The 18,605-nt window shown below is 46.6% G+C and overlaps 1 protein-coding gene across 10 annotated transcripts in view; it reads left to right on the forward strand.

The window, feature by feature from the left end:
- Positions 1-18,605, forward strand: part of Myo16 (myosin XVI) — a 531,552-nt gene that overhangs the window by 82,825 nt on the left and 430,122 nt on the right. For 2 of the 10 annotated variants that reach the window (XM_087193111.1, XM_087193119.1), the window contains exon 1: positions 10,486-11,101. The exons of 3 other annotated variants lie outside the window; for them this stretch is intronic. In XM_087193111.1, the coding sequence (XP_087049237.1) occupies positions 11,034-11,101 (68 nt within the window). In that variant the 5' untranslated portion in view covers positions 10,486-11,033. Of the gene's footprint in view, positions 1-10,269; positions 11,102-18,605 lie in introns of those variants that run through there. 5 more of the 10 variants (XM_087193115.1, XM_087193113.1, XM_087193110.1 and 2 more) reach the window with 5 other exon arrangements.

Below are 18,605 nucleotides of genomic sequence, written 5' to 3' on the forward strand. Positions count from 1 at the left end.
GGGGCATTTTCTGTGTATTTATATCTGGCTGGGAGACATGTCCATGTTCTTTAGCAGTTTTAATTGTGTTATTTTCTCTTTATGGTTGAGTTCTTACAGTATTTTTCCTAGAGCAAAGCCCCTTATCAGATATAAAATTTTCAAAGGTTTTCTCCTATTCTGTGGTTCAGCTTTTTACCATCTTGATGGTGTTCCATGGAATACAGATTTTGCTAATGCTCAATATATCAGTTTTATGTCCATTACCAGCGACATGTGTCACGCTATCTTCCTTCTCTCTGTCCTCTTGTCCTAAGCTTTTTCCTTGCATGAAGGAAACCTGTTTCCCGTTACCTCCTCCAGCAGTGTGGACCGGCCTTCTTTCTCTAGGCTGAGCTCTCTGGCTTTCTGTGTGTCAGGACCACATGCAGGGACTGTGGGACCCAGCAGACCAGACCCACCCTGGCACCTGGCTTCACTGCCTGGATGGAGCAGAGTATCTGCATGCGTGCTGAGGGCTCTTCTGAGATGCTGCTGCTGGTCCAGGGGCTGCAGTGAGCAGCATCCATGGAACTCAGCTGAGGTGCTGGTTCATCAAGGTTGTCCTGACCCTCGAAGACAGGCAGAGGCATTGTCAACCTGTTTCTGGCAATGCCAGGTGTGCTCATTAGGCTGCCACAAGCAGGGGCTCTGGTCTATGTCCTGGCTGTAACTTGAGGCCTGGCCCTGGCCACATGGTACAGACTCTATCAAAACAGCTGTAAAAGGCAAGGAAAGGAAATGAATCCAGATCAGTCCACCTGTGCTCCCTCCAGCCCCACAGAGGTGTGCTGCATGGCTGGGACTTTCTGAGCACCTACAGTGTGGACTTTATTCTGCTGTGGCCCTGACTCAGACTCCTCCTCCTCAGATAACCTGTTTTTTCTTCCCTCAATCAGCTCCTTCCTCTTCCACTCTCACCCTACAGAGGCCTCCCAAACACCCAAGCACTGCACACCATGACCTGATGTTGTCGGTCTCCGGCCATCGCTTCCTGAGAATTCCGCCCACCTGCCCCATCCTCGCCACTGCATCTCCATTCCAAGCCCACTCCTTTCCAGCCTGCACTGTCATCAGAGCTTTCATTTTATTTCCCTTCTGTCCACCTCATCTCCCTCAAGTCTGTTCTTCACAGAGACTCACAGTTTAACAGCTCTCTTTAAAACCTGCTATCCACTTGTCATCTGCTACAAGAGAGGTCCCTGATTTGGGGTCAGGGATCGCTTTTCAGAACTGCAGACCTTCTCCCAAGGTCTCTAGCAGTGTCCACCTGCCCTGGGCTGTTGTGGACGCCAGTGGCCTTAAGGCAGCCTCACTGCCAAGGCCTTTGTTGAGGTCCCTGCTGGGGACAGTGCATCCCCCTTTGCCCAGCTTCTTCCTTGACCCTGTGGCCTCTCCGGTCCCTGATGCTGCCTTTGGCTCATCTTTGCATGGGCCGCACTGTGTTGCAGGTGCTAGGAAACCACTGTGTGTGCAGTTACCTGCACACATCTGCCTCAGGGCGGAGTCTGCCAGCCGGTGGCTGGTGAATGAAGGGATCAATGTAGACCAACTGACACTTCTGAGTTATTTGGACTTTACATACTGAAGATCCATGTTCAGCACTGATTGCTGCCATGTTAAGGACCTGTCAGTTTTTACAACTTAAAAATAGATGTCATTTGCGTGCATTAGAAGGCACAAATCTTACAACTACAACTCAGTAACTTTTACAAACCTATATACCTGGGACAACTACCCTGTAGGGAACAGGGGAAAGGGACGTTACCAGAAACTCTGCAGTGAGTCCTGGTCTCCTGTGAGCCACGGCAGCACACGGCGAATGACAGGAAAGGTAGACAAATGAGACTGAGAAGAAGCTGAGCTTTGGGTCTGATCAGTGCTGCTCTGGGCAGCAAAGACAAGGCCCCCAGCTTACCGCACCTTTTATTCAGTCCATGGGGAAACAGATGTAACAAGTGAAATGCAGAGTTCAGTACTTCACAGTGGGGTAAACAAGGTGTAACAGAAACCTGGGGGGCAGTGGACATCTAAGAACAGTGAGGAACTGTGCAGATGAAGATTTGGTTCCTCCCAGGAACTATGCAGATGAAGATTTGGTTCCTCCCTGGCGTCTCCCACAGGTGTGGTCTTGTCCTGGAGATTGCAGCATGGGGGGGGGGGGGGCGGATCACTCAGGTCTCAGTTGTGACCGGAGGCCAAAATGCAATTATGTCTGGAATGTCCTAGCTGGGCTGTAGGCAGGAGAACTAGGCCTACTCAAATGACTTTTCCTAAAATTATGTAGCATTGCTCCCAACACTACCCAGATAAAGTATGAGGCATTTCCATCCTGCTAAACATTTCCCTCCTGACCCTTTTTTGTCAATACAGTCGTTGACCTGACTTCCACTACCTTTCTGCTTTCCGCTCTCTGTGCTTATCCTTAAAGTTTTTGTAAATGAGCCCAGTCAGAAGCCTGACACTCTCAAAGTATCCCCCGTCAGGTTCATGTGAGATTTTTATTTTGGCGATCTTTCTTCACACCCATCACATTGTATCTTACCTTATGCCACTTAATTAACACCTACATATGGTCTCTAGAGAGGCATATCAGTGTCTTCTGTGATGGTCTGGAACTAATTCCTGTGCATTAGCAGCTTAGATGTTATTGTTCCAGTGATCTTAATATGTTTGCACGCTGAAAAATGCCCATTACAATTGCTGTTGCTTAACTGCTTGGCGAGAATCTCGAATTCCATTCCTCTGTACGCCCTCAAATCCCACATATAAAAATGCATCCTTCGCCTTTGATAATCCTACTTCCTGTCTGTAAATCAGCCGGAGCACTTCCCCTTGCTGCACATTTGTGGCAGGCTGGGCCATAGCTGCAGTGACCACCTTGACGAATGCTCTGGGAGGCGGAAGTAAACCTCTGGGATCCGCATCCCATTAGCAGTTCCAGAGGCGATCCACGTGGAAATCAATCAGCCATAGGAGGGTGCAGATCTGCAAGTATCACAGGACCAAAGCAGTGCCACCAGCCCAAGCATGGAAGGACAGGAGGGTGCGGCGAGCAGCAGGGAGCTGGTCCACCCAGCCTGGACCCGGAACTGGCTTCCTCCTCGTCTTACCTGCTTCCGGCCCTCCTTCTCCTTCCCTCCCTCTGTGAAGCTTTCCTCTGTGAGCCCTGCTTGCCTCTCCCCATCTCTCCCATGCACATTGCTCACAGGACTGAAGTTCATCAGGGAAGGGAGGCTGGGGGTGAAGCAGTCAGAAAAGCTGGGCTTGGTGGCACACATCTGTAATTCCAGGTCCTGAAGAGGCTGAAGCAGGAGGATTGCAAGTTTGAAGCCAGCCTGGGCAACCTAATAAGACTCTCAAAAAAATGAAGGTGGCGGCTGAGGCTGTTCCTCAGTGTTCCCTGGGTTCAGTTCCCAGTCCTGGGGGTTAGGGTAGGAGACCCAGAAGGCAGAGAAGAAAGTGCCAAAAAGGAGAAATAGTTACGCTTCAGGTTGAGGAACGTGCTGTGATCAGGATCTAAAAATACACCCTGTAACAGTGGCCTGCCCGCCCGGCAGGAGGCAGTGTCCCCAGCCTCGGTGGCCTCTGGTCCTCAGTGTCCGCGTGAGCCCAACCCTCTCACCACCAGGGATCTTGAAAGTCTTCTTTAGCCTTTGTCCTCCATTTTCCTCCTCTATCAGAAAGTAAAATAAAGAAGAAAATGGAGCGGCTCTGCCATTCTGCTAGGAATATTAAAGGCATCGAGTAGGGTAGTGCACAGCATGTGAGGTGTTGTGCCCAGATTGTAAGGTCCCAGAGACCAGCAGGAGGCCGTTTCCGATGTAAGCACATGAGGGTTGTTTATTCAAGCTTAAGCAGGGACTCTCACTTGTCACCGACACAGCGGATCGAGATTGAGAGCCCCGAGTTCCAAATTAGCAGGGTTTTTATAGAGGTTACAGCAAGGTTGGGAGATTTTCCACTTAGCAGTTACGTGATTGGTTAACATGTAGCGAGCATGAAGTGTACATTTTTGATTGGCTGAACTCATCAGGGGTAAGGGGGGATTATGTATAGGTTTTACAAAAGAAAAGAAGGACAGAGGTTAGTGGGCAACTGTCACGTATTGTATCAGCAGACACGGTGACTAATGGTCACGACCACTCAGCACTGACAGTCAGCACATTGACAGACAGTTCCTACAGATAGTGGGCCCAGGATGTTCATTTCCTGGGTAAACAGATGGCTGAGTAATTAACTTAGGAACTTTGGTTTGTTACAGATTGTATCTTTTGTTCCAGAGTGAACACATTTTAACCATTAATTTGAGAGCCTTAGGGGAATGGTGGATTTTAGCAAAATGGAGTCGCTTTGGTCTCACATGAGGAATCAGTGGTTTTGGTTTGCTAAATAAAAATCAAACCTTCAGAAAAACTTGAAGTCACTCCTTAGAACACTGAGAGGTGTATTTATAATTTCATTATTTTGAAGTGATCTGAATATTTATTCTGGCAGTGCCAAGAAGAACAACATTGTATGTTTGCTTTCTGAGTACCAGAGTCTCAGGGCACTACCAAGGTCAGAGAGCTCAGCCACACTGAGGAGGAGAGTGTGGGGTGATGTTGGGAAGCGAGTTTCAGTCACCAATGTGCACCTGGCCCCGTCCTTCTGATCCAGGCTGCGTGGAGCTCCTGGAGGGGAGACCGCACAGAGCGCTGGCATGAGGTGGACTAGCCAACAGCACATTGGCTTAGGTCAGGTGTGTCCTTTGGAGGGGACTGTGAAAGTCTGTACGGAGAGGCTTAGGGAGCAGCAAATGCAGGGAGGAGACTTTGAGACCCGTGGTGGGAATGTGCATCTAAGGGATCGGAAATTCAGATCGCAACCTGGCCTTCAGGGATTGGCAGACAGGGGCTTCATCTCCAGTGACATTTACTGATGTGGAAATCAGGAGGGGCCACCACGGAGGGCCCTGCGGACAGAAAAGACTCAACATCTGCCGTCAACCTTACCAAAGACAGGTGCACCTGTGGACGCTGCTTTGCACGGGGAGGGGGAGGAAGAGGGAGAAGCAGAAGTGGAAGGGGAGCGGGAGAGGAGGAGGCAGGGAGAAGGAAGAGAGTAATGATGTAATGACGGCAGGGAGGCCAGGTTAGCCTGAGTGGGGCTTGCAGTTTTGATCTCTAGTCTTCAAGGCTGGTGGTTTTCCAGCTAGGTCTTCTTTTCAGGGAAACACAGTAAACCCCGACACGGCTGCTATTGTAGCTGATCCAGAAAGCTTTGGCCTTTGACTAATTTAATATCATTTGTGAGTTTGGATATTTCACTTTGCACTTCTTCTTCCGGACCACTTAGACATGTTAAATTGGGGGATGTCTCTAGAGATCACACTTTATGTATTGTAGCCCAAACTGGAATCTGCAACCAGGGAATTCATGTTGAGGAAGGGAAGGAAGTCACACCTGGTCCCAAATCTCCATGTGCTCCCTGCTAAAGGAACATTGCCAAAAACGTTAAAAATCCAAGTAAACTGAGTCTGCTTGAACTCACGGCTCACATGAAGATGAGGTTTTCTTCCAGTTCCCCTCTCTCCTCTCTCAAGAATCTTTAAGTAACGGTAAGACACCTGCTCCTTAAAACAGCAAGTGTCATGGCCCTGAAGATGCTCCATGCTTGTTCCATTTCTCTGGTTCATCAGTTGGGCCCCTGAGTGTTCGCTGGTGTTTTGGACTTCACAGAGAGTGAGGAAAGTAAGCTCTAAGTGCCAGACACTGAATGACCTGGCTGGGAAGAGGGTCCCCGTGGTACAGTTAAAGGCAGATGCAAAGCCTTGTATCAGAAACCTCAGATTGACTGGTACATGGAAGAGATGGGGAATAGGGTCCACTGGGAGCTGGGACTAATTTACACCAAAATACGCTGAGAAGAGTTTGTAGGTTAAATGCACTGGAAAGGAATTTTGGAGAATGCACAGAAATTTGGAGAAACGCACACTAAGTAGACTTTAGTGGACATAGGTGGGTGCATGGGTGATTTCATTGTAAAAGAATAAGGGCATGCTTCAACTCAAGAGGTACTTTTCAGATTAATGTTTATCAGTAAGGAAAGTATGACAGATGGGGTCTGCATACTCCTCAAGCTCCCTTGCCTCCTCCTTAGGAAAATCAAAATGATCTCTAGGTCCTCAGCAGATGGCTACCGACCTGTAGGTCACACACATCTATGCTTGGACCTGTCCTGCCCGGTGACCTCGCTCCTCGGCTGTCATGGAGACCACAGCGCCCCTCGGTGGCTCTCACCTCCACCACTGAAGTCTCTGCCTGCGGCTGCCCCACTGGTGCCCACAGCTGTGCCCTCGCTCACGGTGGTCACACCCAGTCCTGCCTGTCCTTACAGCAGCGTAGCGCATGTAGCACATGGCACCGCCCATTCTCTGTCCTCGGGGGCATACACAGCTCCTGCACCAGGTCACACTTTAATGAAGTGAAATGACATCTAAAACTGGGAACGTCCTCCTGGATAGTGGAAAACACATATGCACGAGAGATTTCAATGTGGGTTTTGGCATTTGAGTGAAAAAATTTACAAATGCTTTGCAAATGTTCTTCTCCCGATACTCAATTTAATTGGTACCCACTATGATTCAAAACATTTCATTTTGATTAGGAAAAAAATCACAGAAGAAAGATGGGTGGCCAGAAGCCCCAAAGGAGCAATTAGAACATTCAGTGTAGCCTTGCGGTGGCTGCGTGTGCATCTGGCACATATGTCCAAGTGCTGTTGTATTTTGCGTTGTGCTACACGGACAGCAATGTTCAGGCTCTTGTGGGGCGACTTTTACATTGCATTATTTCTCTACACTGCTACTGTGTGCAAATACCAGAAGACATGGTGATGAATACTCTGATCTCTACATTCCATATTCCCTTCTCGGCACCAGAGCTTTGCTCAGCTGGGTTAGTCAACATCTGTCTGCCTTATCTTTCCAGCCATGCAGATCTGTACGGCGAGTCCTCTCCTCTTACCCCGTGATTGCCGACCTCCAGTTTAAATGACCATGTGCTCTAGCTGGAGACAGATGGGGCCACTGGGGCTGCTGTGAGTCATGGAGCCTGGCATCTGAGAGCCAGGGGGTTCCAGGACCAGCTGAGATTACAGGCGGCCTCAGAGCCAGTGACTGAGGACTGGGATTTGACCAGAGAGGCGGGGATCTGGTGAGTCATGGAAGGCAGGGCAGATGCCGGTCCTGTGGAAACTGGGTTGACCAAGAAGACTGAATTTATGGCCAGCACCGAGTGCATTGGTGATGTTTTCTTCTTGGCACTCACATCTCTCCTTCTCTGCCACCTTCAGGAAAGGACCCTGTCCACTCATGGGGGCCCAGGGTCTGTCCCCTGCAGAGACCTTGGCCCCTTTCACCCTGCAGCAGTCGACCCTTGGGACAGGGGTGACATTCCTTATGTGTCTCTGGCCATTGCGTGGCTTGTCTCTGCTCGTGGTGCCTAAGTGTGGCTGTGACTTTCTCCGTCCAGTTCTAATAGCTCAGCTCCCAGTTTGTTTACAGGGCAACAGCAAGGATGCCTCTGTCATGCAACTCAAAACTTGCACTGCAGAAAAAATGTTGTTTGTAATTTATGACCTCACCTGGAATCTTTATTGTAATATATGGTGCACATACGCCCTCCCACTGGTGCTTCTTGAGAACTGGAGTTTTAGTGTCATCATTTAATAAGGTGTGAGAGTACAGGAACGATTAGACTTGGGAATTGTCTATCAGACTATGAGCACGATGGACCTGCATGCTGCATACATCCCATCACGTTCGCAGGGAGACTCTGAAGTAGTATCTCACCTGGCACGCACTAAAACACACTGCTGAACAAGTGTGCAGTGTTTAGATGCTGGCTTCGAACTGGAATTGTTCCAGTTTCATATATTTGGGGGCAGGGGACTTGGAAAATAGTTTAGACTTATTTGAAAAAATCTGGTGTTTAATAACACTAGCAGTTAAAAGCAAAAAATCACGTGTTTTTTATCAGAAATAGTGTTAATAGTGAGCAGCTGTTGGGTGCATAAAAGAGAAAAAGATGATTTTTAACCATTCAAAATTGCTTTTGAAATACCACGAGTGATATTTGCAGGAAGAACAATAGCGCGGTGTAATAATTCTGAAAAATAATAAAATAATTGTGCTTTATTAGTTCATAAGTTTTTTGGTGATGAAAAACAACTCCTTCTTTCAAATGCATGGATTTAATTTTGTACTTAATGACCAATTCTGGAAAGTAGATGAATTGCTGACAATATATCTACCCTAACCTCAGCAGCTTCTCATTGCTACGACCATCAACTCTGATATTATATTTAAAATATGAGATTCGAGGAACTCTAAAATGATGGATGTGATGACAGAATATGGAGTTGAGTCTCTTAAGGAAGAGCATAGATCATGAAGCTTTAATAAATTTTAAATTACCAATTTTCCTATTGTATGAAAGAAGCAGATTTAATAGAATCAAATTTATTTTTCCACAGTACTAATTCCTACACGAGAAACCAATCATTGTTTACTATTGATGAAAGATATGAAGATGTACTTTGTGTGGCTAAACATAGTTCCTTCAATGTTTAGATCATGAGAATGTGGTTTCCAGATACAACAAGCTAACAGGGCTTCAGAAAGCAAAGGAATTACATGGATATGTGGCTCACATATCCGAAGCCCAATCCAGGTATTTTACAGACCTCTCCATGTGCCGTCTGGGTTTCCTCAGAGTAGACCGGGTGTTGCTCCTCCGTGTCACGTTAGGGGTGGACATCCCCTAGGCAGTCATTTCTCCTACATTGTGCTGCATAGCTTCATGTGGGGCCTTTCCTCACATCACCAGCGCTGTGTGGGCACAAAGGGAGTCGTGCGTGTCTCTTGTTGCACAAAACAGTGAGCTGCCGAATATGAATGGAGTCAATGAGTGCAAAATCAACCCTTTGATAATGAGCCCCCGGGGAGCGAGTGTGAGGGACACGCACATTCCCATGTGGTGCTTGGTGAGAGTCCTGACCAGGGGTGGGTCCAAGTTATTTGAAGATTTCTAGCGATAAAGCAGACTTGTTTTCAGTGGTAGTTTTCTAGTGCATACTACACTTCTCTGAGTTTCGTACTTTTTTTCCTATCATTTAAAGAGTAAACGATACTATAAAAACCAGTTGTTTTAAAATGTATGCTGAGTATGTATGTGCAGAAGAATAAATTTTCAGGAAAGCGATTAATTTGGGTATTTTTTATCCAGCCTTGCCTTAAGAGGTCGAAGTAAGGTTACCTGGATGAGGGAACCTTCAGCAGAGAGGCCCTGGACCACACTGATGCATCACTGTATTATCATTGTATGAAGATTTATGCTGATTTAAGAGGAGAGTCTGATCTGTGTGGAATAATAGACACAGTTATCTCCAGAAGTTTTATTGGAACATTGCAAAACACACAAGGAAACTTTAAAAGTAGGCTGTGTGTTCCTTACGCATGAAGACTAAGTTGTAGACATACTTTTATTCCTGCAGAGCATCCAACAGGATGACTTGCATGACAGTGACTGTCAGTGATTAATTGTGGAATAAAGAAAGAAAGCTGCAAGCCCTCATTTTAGTTCTTGGGAAATCTAAAGTATGCATAACAGTCATTTGATATGTAGCTAAATATTCTCTTTCTTGTTAATTTTAATGGTAACTTTTTCTTGAATAACAACTATATTCCCTAGGCTTTTTTGTGCTTTATTTCTAACCTTCAGACTGAGAACTAGGAATTTCACTACTTTCCAGGCATAGAGTTGACTCTCTGGTAAGTGGTAGAACCTGGATTTGAACCCGGTCTGTTCTGATGGGAACCTTGATCTTCCTCATTGAAATCATGACACTAAAATGGTTAGAGCTGGTTAGTGGACATTAAGAGTTGGGACCCGTTACCACTTAGACTTGAGTTCCAGAGTCTTGTTTAATAGAAGCATTACTCTGAGTTGGTTTTACTTAGAAAGGGAATCACGCACGCTTCCTCTATAGGAGGATACGAACGTTTATGACACTGTTCATTTTTACCACTCAAAATCCAAACCGCTGACTCTAGACTATAGTAACTTGTTTTCAGAAAAGATCTTAAAAATGTATCATTTTGCAAAAATGCTTATCAATTTTTATTTTTAAGTGACTTAAAACCTTTTATTTTCTTTGACTAACATAGCTGTTGTGAGTATGATATCTATTTTTATTTCAGTAGACTTTGGGAAATCATATATTTTTTTTCTAATTCCAGTTGGGTCAGACTTCACTGGGTTAGGCTGCTCAGTTAAATTCGTTGCAGTCTGCAGAGGTAACAATATTCTACATTTTTAAGCTGTGTGAACCAAACCTTTTTTATGGATAATTTCAGTTTGGCATTCTGCATGCATAACCAAAAGGATGTGTTGGGAAATATAATGTGGTGTCTTCCTGAATAGAGGGAGATCAAAAGATCTCAGCTTCCAAGAGGAGGCTATTTTGAGCTCCTCTGTCAAGTTCCTATTCACACACAGCAACTGGTAGCAACTAAAAATAATCAGTGTCACTACCAGCTAAGAATCGGTCATGTTTGGCTGTTGGACAATGAGCACAATACGATTTGGGATCCCTGCTGGTCGCCTGCCTCCTGCCTACTCACCAGCCTCCTTTGCTGCTTGTGGAAGCTATTGCAAAGCCATTAGCAGGCAGGACCGACAGCGACAGCGGAGCCGGAGCCGCACTGCAGCACACCTCCAGGAGCGCGGCGCAGGGCGGCCAAGTATGAGCACCGATCACAGCTGAGGAGCGTGTCAATCAAGGGTGCTAGGATTGCATGTGCAGGGCTGCTGCCTGAAACCCCGAGAGGCTGGGAGGGACTCCAGCTGCTGCACGAGAGTGAGTTTGAAGCTTTCTGCCTCTGTTCAGTAACGCATCCCGAGGTAAACTGTTACCTGAGCCAGGACTCTGAATAATGCATTTCCCAGGGAAGACCGGTGTAGCACAAGAGAATGCTGGAACTCCTAGCAAGATTCCTGCCTGAGAGGGAAGATGTCTCACTATCATTTTATCAAGTGCTGTAAGTAACCCTGATGATTCATGCATGTGCTCATTTGTCTCCTTGAATATTATTTTATGCAGATGCCAAAGTAAGGTAGGTCTTCCGGGAAAGCACATCCAGACCTGTGACGTAGACAGTTGACTTTGAAGGCTGTTTTATAGGCTGAATATGCTTCACTTTAAGAATCTGAAATAATTCCATTTTTATCCAAATGCTGTAGTACAGAAGTCTTTAAAACTTTATCTTTAAAAAACTGCACGAGCAACCAATAAAAAAAGGAACTCATAGAAAGGAATTGTATAATGACGTTTATGGGTATTAGCATATATTAACCAAGTGCATACAAATGAACACATTCATTTTTCTCTCTCATTTTACTGGTGACCCCTGCGCCTGGTGCTTACCATGTGAGTTGGGCCTTCGGGTTACCCTTGACTGTAAACTTCTGCCCTTGGAGCCTTCTCTGCAGAGACTGGAGTAGAAGCTGTAGGCTGAGGCTCATGTGGTGAAAATACTTCCTTCCTGGCTTTTCTGATGGGTTTGCTGGGAATTCTAATGCCCGCATTTCAGCAGGCTTTTCTGAGCCAGGGTACTCCTGTCTCTACCTCCTCTGGACTGTAACAGCGAGGAGGAAGACATATTTACAGCAAAAAGGCACTACTAGATGAAGTGTTTCCCCTGCAGCACTTCTGTACACTTCTGTACATTTATGTCATGATCTTAAAGTGACAGATGAAATTTGCAGCAGAGGGCCTCCTGTGAAGATGAGGATTTTACTGACAAAGGACATTGCAACGTGAAACTAAGTAGCACATAAAGGCAACACGTGTTTTGAACAAATCCTGGGTTTTGTCATTAAGGAGAGCTAAAAATGATCCTGTTGCTTGAGAAGGAGAAGACATTTGCCTTTCTCGAGTCTGGGGTAGAGATGCAGAGAGGAATCCCAGCTCTAGACTACTGCAAAATGCCTCTCTCTCCAGCAACACCCAAAGAGGCATGCTTTTAACTCCAGAAGGAATGCACTGATCGGCTCCCAAGTTTGTAAATTAGCTCCTTAAAAATAAAACAAAAACTGGGCACATGCAGCATATTTTAAAATTACGGAATAATCCTTTGTTTCAACTTCTGAAAGCTCGGAAATCTTCTTTTGGCGACAGGGCAGCACTCCCGGCTGGATTTTGTGCTTCTTCTCAGGTTCGCCTGCTCGGGCAGAATCCCATCATTTTCCTCTCTGCCCCTGCGGAGAGGAAATCCCGGAAATCCCTGAAATCCCTGAAATCCCTGAAATCCTCCGCGGGGCTCCTCCAGGAGCCTGGGTTCCCCCTCGGGTGCGCGGACACCTGGCCCAGGCAGCCCGGAGCTTGGGCCTGTGCGGGAGGGACAGGGCGGAGACCTGGACGTCCGCAGCTCCGGGTCCACCTTTCACGCCGGGTGGCGGGTGGCGTGGAATTATCTGGCGTGGAGCTGCAGACGAGAAATGGTGGCACCTGGGGTCATTCTGAGAGACGGCATCTGAAGCTGATGAGTTTACGGAATTCATAGTTTCATGAATGAACACGTGTGCCAAGTGCGGGGGGAAGAAGGAATCCCGGGGAATTTAGCACAGTAACTGGGAGCCGCTCGCTGGGACACGCCTGCTTTGTCTGCTTCCCGCGTGGAGCAGGGACGGAAGCGTGCGAACCCCGCTGCGGACCTCGGGGAAGCACACGGCTCGCAGAGCGAGGCGATGTCCGGTGGCCAGCATGGCCGGTGGACCTGCCCCACGAAGGATGTCTCCGTGGGTCCTGAAGGGCGACTCACGTATAGGAGGAAGGGGAGGTTTTCGTGGCACGAGAAAGGTTTATGGATGAGGGTCACAGTTTGCAGTTTGGAAGCGGCTCCCCGTGCCTCAGTTTACCCCGATGTGTTCCCTGGTCCCTGCAGCAGCGAGCGGCGTTCTTTATGCTCCCTGCCCGTCTCCTCCTGCGCCCCTGCATCCTCTCTGACTGACTCATTGCGGCCTCGGTTTATCCACCAATGTTTCAGGACAAACCATGAGAGAGGATATGAAGAAATGGGACCCTAAACATGAGGGGAAATTCCTTAACCATGACTTAAAGCCTCACAGACTCTACCTCCCTGTTTCCCATTACCTATCTTTTAGTTTGCTCTTTAAATTATTTGTATTTAGAGTTTCACTTATAAGAGAATCCATGTGATATTTAGGCTTGTGTGTCTAATTTATTTCACTTAACATTAACAGTCTCAAGGAGACTCGATTTATCCTTCTTTATGGTTGAGTAGTACTCCATAGACTTTGTGGAGATGGGAAGAGGGTTTGGGGGTGGAAAAGATGGGAGGGAGGGCTAGGGAAGGAGATGTGAAAAGGATTAAGATGTAGGTACCTGGCACGGATTCCCCACGATGCATGTGTTTATTATATATCTCACACACAGACTGAAAAAGTAAAGTTAAATCCCAAGCACCAAAAGAAACTGTATTTCAGGATTGGAATTAGCACTGTGTGAAGACAGGAACGTTGTCCTGGGCTGGTGAGGTACAAGGTGCCTGTCCTCGGGGTTCATGGGGACCGACGGGACTCTGCACCTGTGATGTATCTTGGAGACACCGACAGAGTCAGTTCAGTTACCATGAGCCCCGGGGACATGTTTGAACAGTCCTATTTCTTCATAGATGTTTGCGTTGTTTTCAGTGGCGTTTTATCCTTTTTGTCATCAGTTTTATGCAGTCTGTCATATAAGGAAATATTAATTTTTCTCTGGACGACTCTGTGCTGAAAATAGTCTTCTCTCTTTAGTCTTTTTTCTTTGCTTTGGGCATTTATTGGCAGCTAAATTTCTGCTGTTTGTGTGGAAAACTATGTCTGTTTTCTTTGGTGTGTTTTGGTTTCCTGGTTGCTGTGTATGGTCTAGTTTCCCAAAGCCAGATATGTAGCCTTCTACCTCCTCATCTAAGCTTTCACTTCTGTACCTTGCATTTGCGTCTCTGTGGAATGGAATGGAGGAGATGTGAGGATGGGGCCCGTCACACCCATCACCTCCATGTTCCCGGCACACGCCCTGCGGAGTCCAAACCCTACACAGTCACGTCTGCTCTCTGTTGGTGACACTGGTCCTCCACCACCCAGGGCCTGCTGCTTGGTCAAGGTGGCTGTGTAGCGAGTTTTGTTATCTGATATGGCAAATCTTCTCTGATGAAAATTCTCATTATTTTCTTTAAAAAGGTCACATATTTATTTTTCAATATTAAATAATTTCAACTTTTCTTAAAAAAATAAATACAAGTCAGGATTTTTAAAATGTGTCTGAAATTTGAATTTAAAAAATATATCAGGGTAAGATCTGTGGGTGAGTACTACCTGTATCCCACTAAGTAAATTTGTTTCTGTACATGGTTCAGCTATGTATTTCAAACAGATACTTGGCTTTATGTCAGTACATGTATAATTAAGGACTATTACTATCATCAACACTATTTTCATTAGTGCTATTGAAATAAATGTTTCTCTCAAACTAGTGATAAGCCCAGCATTAAATCTGCTGCTAAAGGGAGCCCTCTAACCCTAGATATCTATTTATAGCCACATCCACATCTATGCCCCTCTCTCTCCTGACATGTACACACAGCATCTGACACAAAAATGCCTCCACAGTTCAGCTGTTCAGCATACTAATAAGTGTCTGCAAGCCCAGGGCCACCACTCTGAGCACTTCTCGTAATTGTGGAGCCCAAAGGTAAATTGTATTAATCTCGTGATGTCTCAATAAATTTAGTATTAAAATATTTATTCAAGTTAGCTTTTCCTGATGTACACATTATTTTTGGCAGTCTTTGCATTTAATTATATAGAAATAAGGTATACATAAAACCTCCCTGCGTCACCAGTTGGGAAGCAGCAGATTTGAAGAATCTATAAACGGATGGCATTTCAATCACTTGTGTCTATCGTTTAGCCTTCATGTGTTGGGTTCTGTACAGAAGTTCAGGGATGGATGCCGCAGGCTGTGTCCTGTGGGTCTAACCACACACCGTGTGTGTTGATACCGGCTTCTCCAAGGCCTGTCTCTGTATCTGGGGCCTTCCACACTGCATCCTTACCTGACACCTGCCATTCTAGTGTGTGTGATTCCGTCTCCCTCTGGGGTGTTTGGTGAGTGAAAGAAGACTCTATGCTTTCAGCTCCTGGCTGACACTCAGTAGCATTTTAAGGACAGGTGACTTAACTGAGCTAGATGGATACCATTTCTTTCTGTTCATTCATTCTTATATTGAATTGTTAAATCAACAATACTCTGTCATAAAGAAGGATAAACTTGAGTCATTTGTAGGAAAATGGAGGCACCTTAAGACCATAATGGTAAATGAAATAAATCAGTCACACAGGTATAAATATCACATGGCTTCCCTTATATGAGAAACCCAAAGTATAAATAAATTAAAGAGCAAAATAAAAGATAAAGGAAACAGGAATATAGATCTTTTGCAAAAGGGAATGGGACTGTCTTGATTACTTCTTCATTGCTGGGACAAAATACTTGACACTCAAAGTTAAAGAGGGAAAGCTTTATTTCAGCTCACAGTTTGTAGAGGTTTTAGTCCATAGTCAGCTGGCTCCAAGGCAGGGAAGGGCCATCACAGAGGAGAAACAGTCCATGGCAGGGTAGGCAGGAGGCAACCAAGCAGCAGCATGGAGCTTCCCTTTCCATGTTATCCCATCCAGGCTACAAGGCTTTTGGATAGTGCCACCCACACCCAGGGTGGGCCTTCCCATTATCCACACCCAGAACTATACTAAACCAATCTGTGGGCTAATTTAGCTATCAACATCCATAACCCATATTCACACACCCTAGATCCAGCCACCTCTGAAAAGCTCCACCTATGAGCACATGAGGCTGTGGGAGGGATATCTAGACAAGCCATCATAGGGCCCAAGAGATGGAGGGAGAAAAGTAGGGGAGGAGGATGTAAAAAGAACTAAGATGTGTTATGTGTATGCACCAGCTCCTCACAGTAAATGGAATCATGATGCACTGAAAACGTGTACTAATAAAAAAGAAATCTTATTGAACAACTGTTGTTTTCTAAGAGCATTTGTCTAAGCTGAGGATACCCAGTAAACAAGCCAGCCAATGTCTTTCCTCTGTTGAAATTCCCTGCCAATGAGACAGAGTAAACAAGTAAGCAAACAGAAAATAACAACAATAGCAGCAGAACAACAGTAATAACAACAATAATAGTCAAATGTTGTAGCAGCAGCTGATGTGAAGAAAATAAAGGAGTGTTTGAAAGAGCTAAATGCATGACCTAAGAGCAGAACAGGGATAAGAAATGATTTAAAATGGGTTATTAGGAAAATTTCTTTGAAGTGATTTGCGAATGATTAAAGCCAGAGGGGTCCATATGAAGGTCTGTGGGAAGAATCTGCCTCGCAGAGGTAACAGCAAGTACCAAGGTTCTGGGGCAGGAGAAAGCATGTGTGAGGCATTGAGCCAGACAGTCTAGGCTCCTAAAATTAACTTTTTTAATCGTGTTAATTCTTCCCAAAATAATAGCTAAATGGTACTTTTTATATCAATATTCTCCTCTCTTTGGGCTAATACCCTGGAGTGATGTTTACTTTAACTTCCAAACTTCTTCACCAAGTTACCTTCTCCTCTAATTACTACATCTTAGCTCCATGCCGTTAGTGTAAAAAATGCGAACCTTTTTGTGTTCCTTTTTTTCTCAAATCATTTGTATGGTGGTGTAGTCAGGGTTTTCCAGGGAATAAATTTCATGTAGGACACATAATATACAGGATTATTTTATAATATTCACCCAAAAAAGTCAAATGGAGTCAAATGCAGAGGAGCGCAAGAGATCTGTCTGCATGCTAGAGACCTGAAGACTCCAGCTCAGGGCCTGGATCCCATGACAGTGTCCCACACAAGTCCAGCTAATGGCCTAGAGCCTGAGGCAATGTCCTCCCTGAGTCCAGCCAGAGGCCTGGAGCCCATGGCAATGTCTCATGCAAGTCCTTATCGAGGGCCAGTGGTGGAACTGGAAAGTCTGCTCCAGTTGGGTGAAGGATTTGTGCCACCAGCCTGAGGGATCTGCACTGGATCTGCTCACGGTGAAGACCAGAGCTCCCTTGAGGAGAACAGCAGCTGTCACTGGGGACAGCGAGAACCCAAGCTCCTCTGACGATAAGAAAGGTGAGTTCGTATCAGGAAAACCAGCCGCAGCAAGCTTCTCCAGGAAAACCAACAGCATACGATCTTCCCCTCCGGTTCTCCTTTTCTGCAGCTGGCAACCATCTCCAGGTGGGTCTTCCACACTCAGCCACCTGACTCATTCAGCTGGGCATTCCTCGTTGACCCCTAGTTAATCCACCACCCATGGTTTCCTTCGGTGACCATTCTGACTCCGTCTCCCTGGCTCCTGATTAAAGTGGACACTTTTTGCTCCTGTGAGCTCCTGGTCAGTCCTCCACACACACTACTTGTTTGCAGATTTCTCCTTCCCTGTTGCCTGACCCTACGCTAGGCATGGAGTTTGTGTGAGAAAGCTGACTGCGTCTGCACCATGCACTCACAGTCTAGAATGGAGGCGGCCAGGGGATGAGCAGATTCCCATGTCTGTAAGACAAATGGCGGTGTGGTCAGAGTTGGGCTTTCGCTTGGTCATTCTGGTGGCACTATAGAGTAAGGACTGAGGAGAGATTGAGACAGGAGGCAGCCAGGACACCATCCAGGTGACAGCCGAGGTCAGGATGGCAGCAGCGGCTGAAGACGTACGTATGGTGGAAGAGGTATTTCTAAGATGTGCAGTTAAGAGGTGATCGCCCATGCAGCATTCTGCGTGTTGTTGTCCTTTCCTTCCTCGAGGGAGGGGTCCTATTGAGGGTGGTTATTTCGCCCTCAACGTCTTTGCATGTGGATTCCCAAACAATGTCCCTGGCAGTGCTCTTTGTCAGGACCTGTGGATTCACAGCATGGAAGCCCAAGCGGACTCCTAGGTCCCACCATGCCCCTCATACCTGAAATGTCCATGCTGCCTTGTGCTCTTCCCTCCGGAGCCTGAGCCTGAGCGTCCAGACCATGAAGGAACTAGGAAGCGTGAGGCCAAGTTTGCCCTCTCCCAGGAGCAGTGGACTCTCCTAACATACTTTACCTGTAAGACTGGAAAGCAAGACCCGAGTTAGCGAGGTCACACGGGGAATAGGAAGGGAGCAATGATGCCTCTGGGATGCTGGCTGGGCCGCTGTGGTGACAATCCACACAGGGACAGAGGAAAGCGGGTGCACGTGAGAGAGAATCAAGTTCCAGGAGCCTGCGGAGGACAGGGTGTTCTGGGCGGGCGTGGGGTTCCTGCTGTGCAGCTGCAGGCACCATGAGTGAGGCCTTGGAGGCTGGGGTGGGAGGGCTGAGCCCAGCAGGCCCGGAAGGGCTGTCCAGGGGGTGGTGCTGGGCCACGTGTCCACCTGGAACGGACATGGGAGGCGTGGGAAGGCTGGTTTAGTCCGCGGATGTAGGGAAGG

Source organism: Heterocephalus glaber, unplaced genomic scaffold (genome assembly GCF_053883595.1).
Source record: "Heterocephalus glaber isolate CG9 unplaced genomic scaffold, H.glaber_assembly_v1.0 deba00001579, whole genome shotgun sequence".
Lineage (NCBI taxonomy): Eukaryota > Metazoa > Chordata > Mammalia > Rodentia > Bathyergidae > Heterocephalus > Heterocephalus glaber.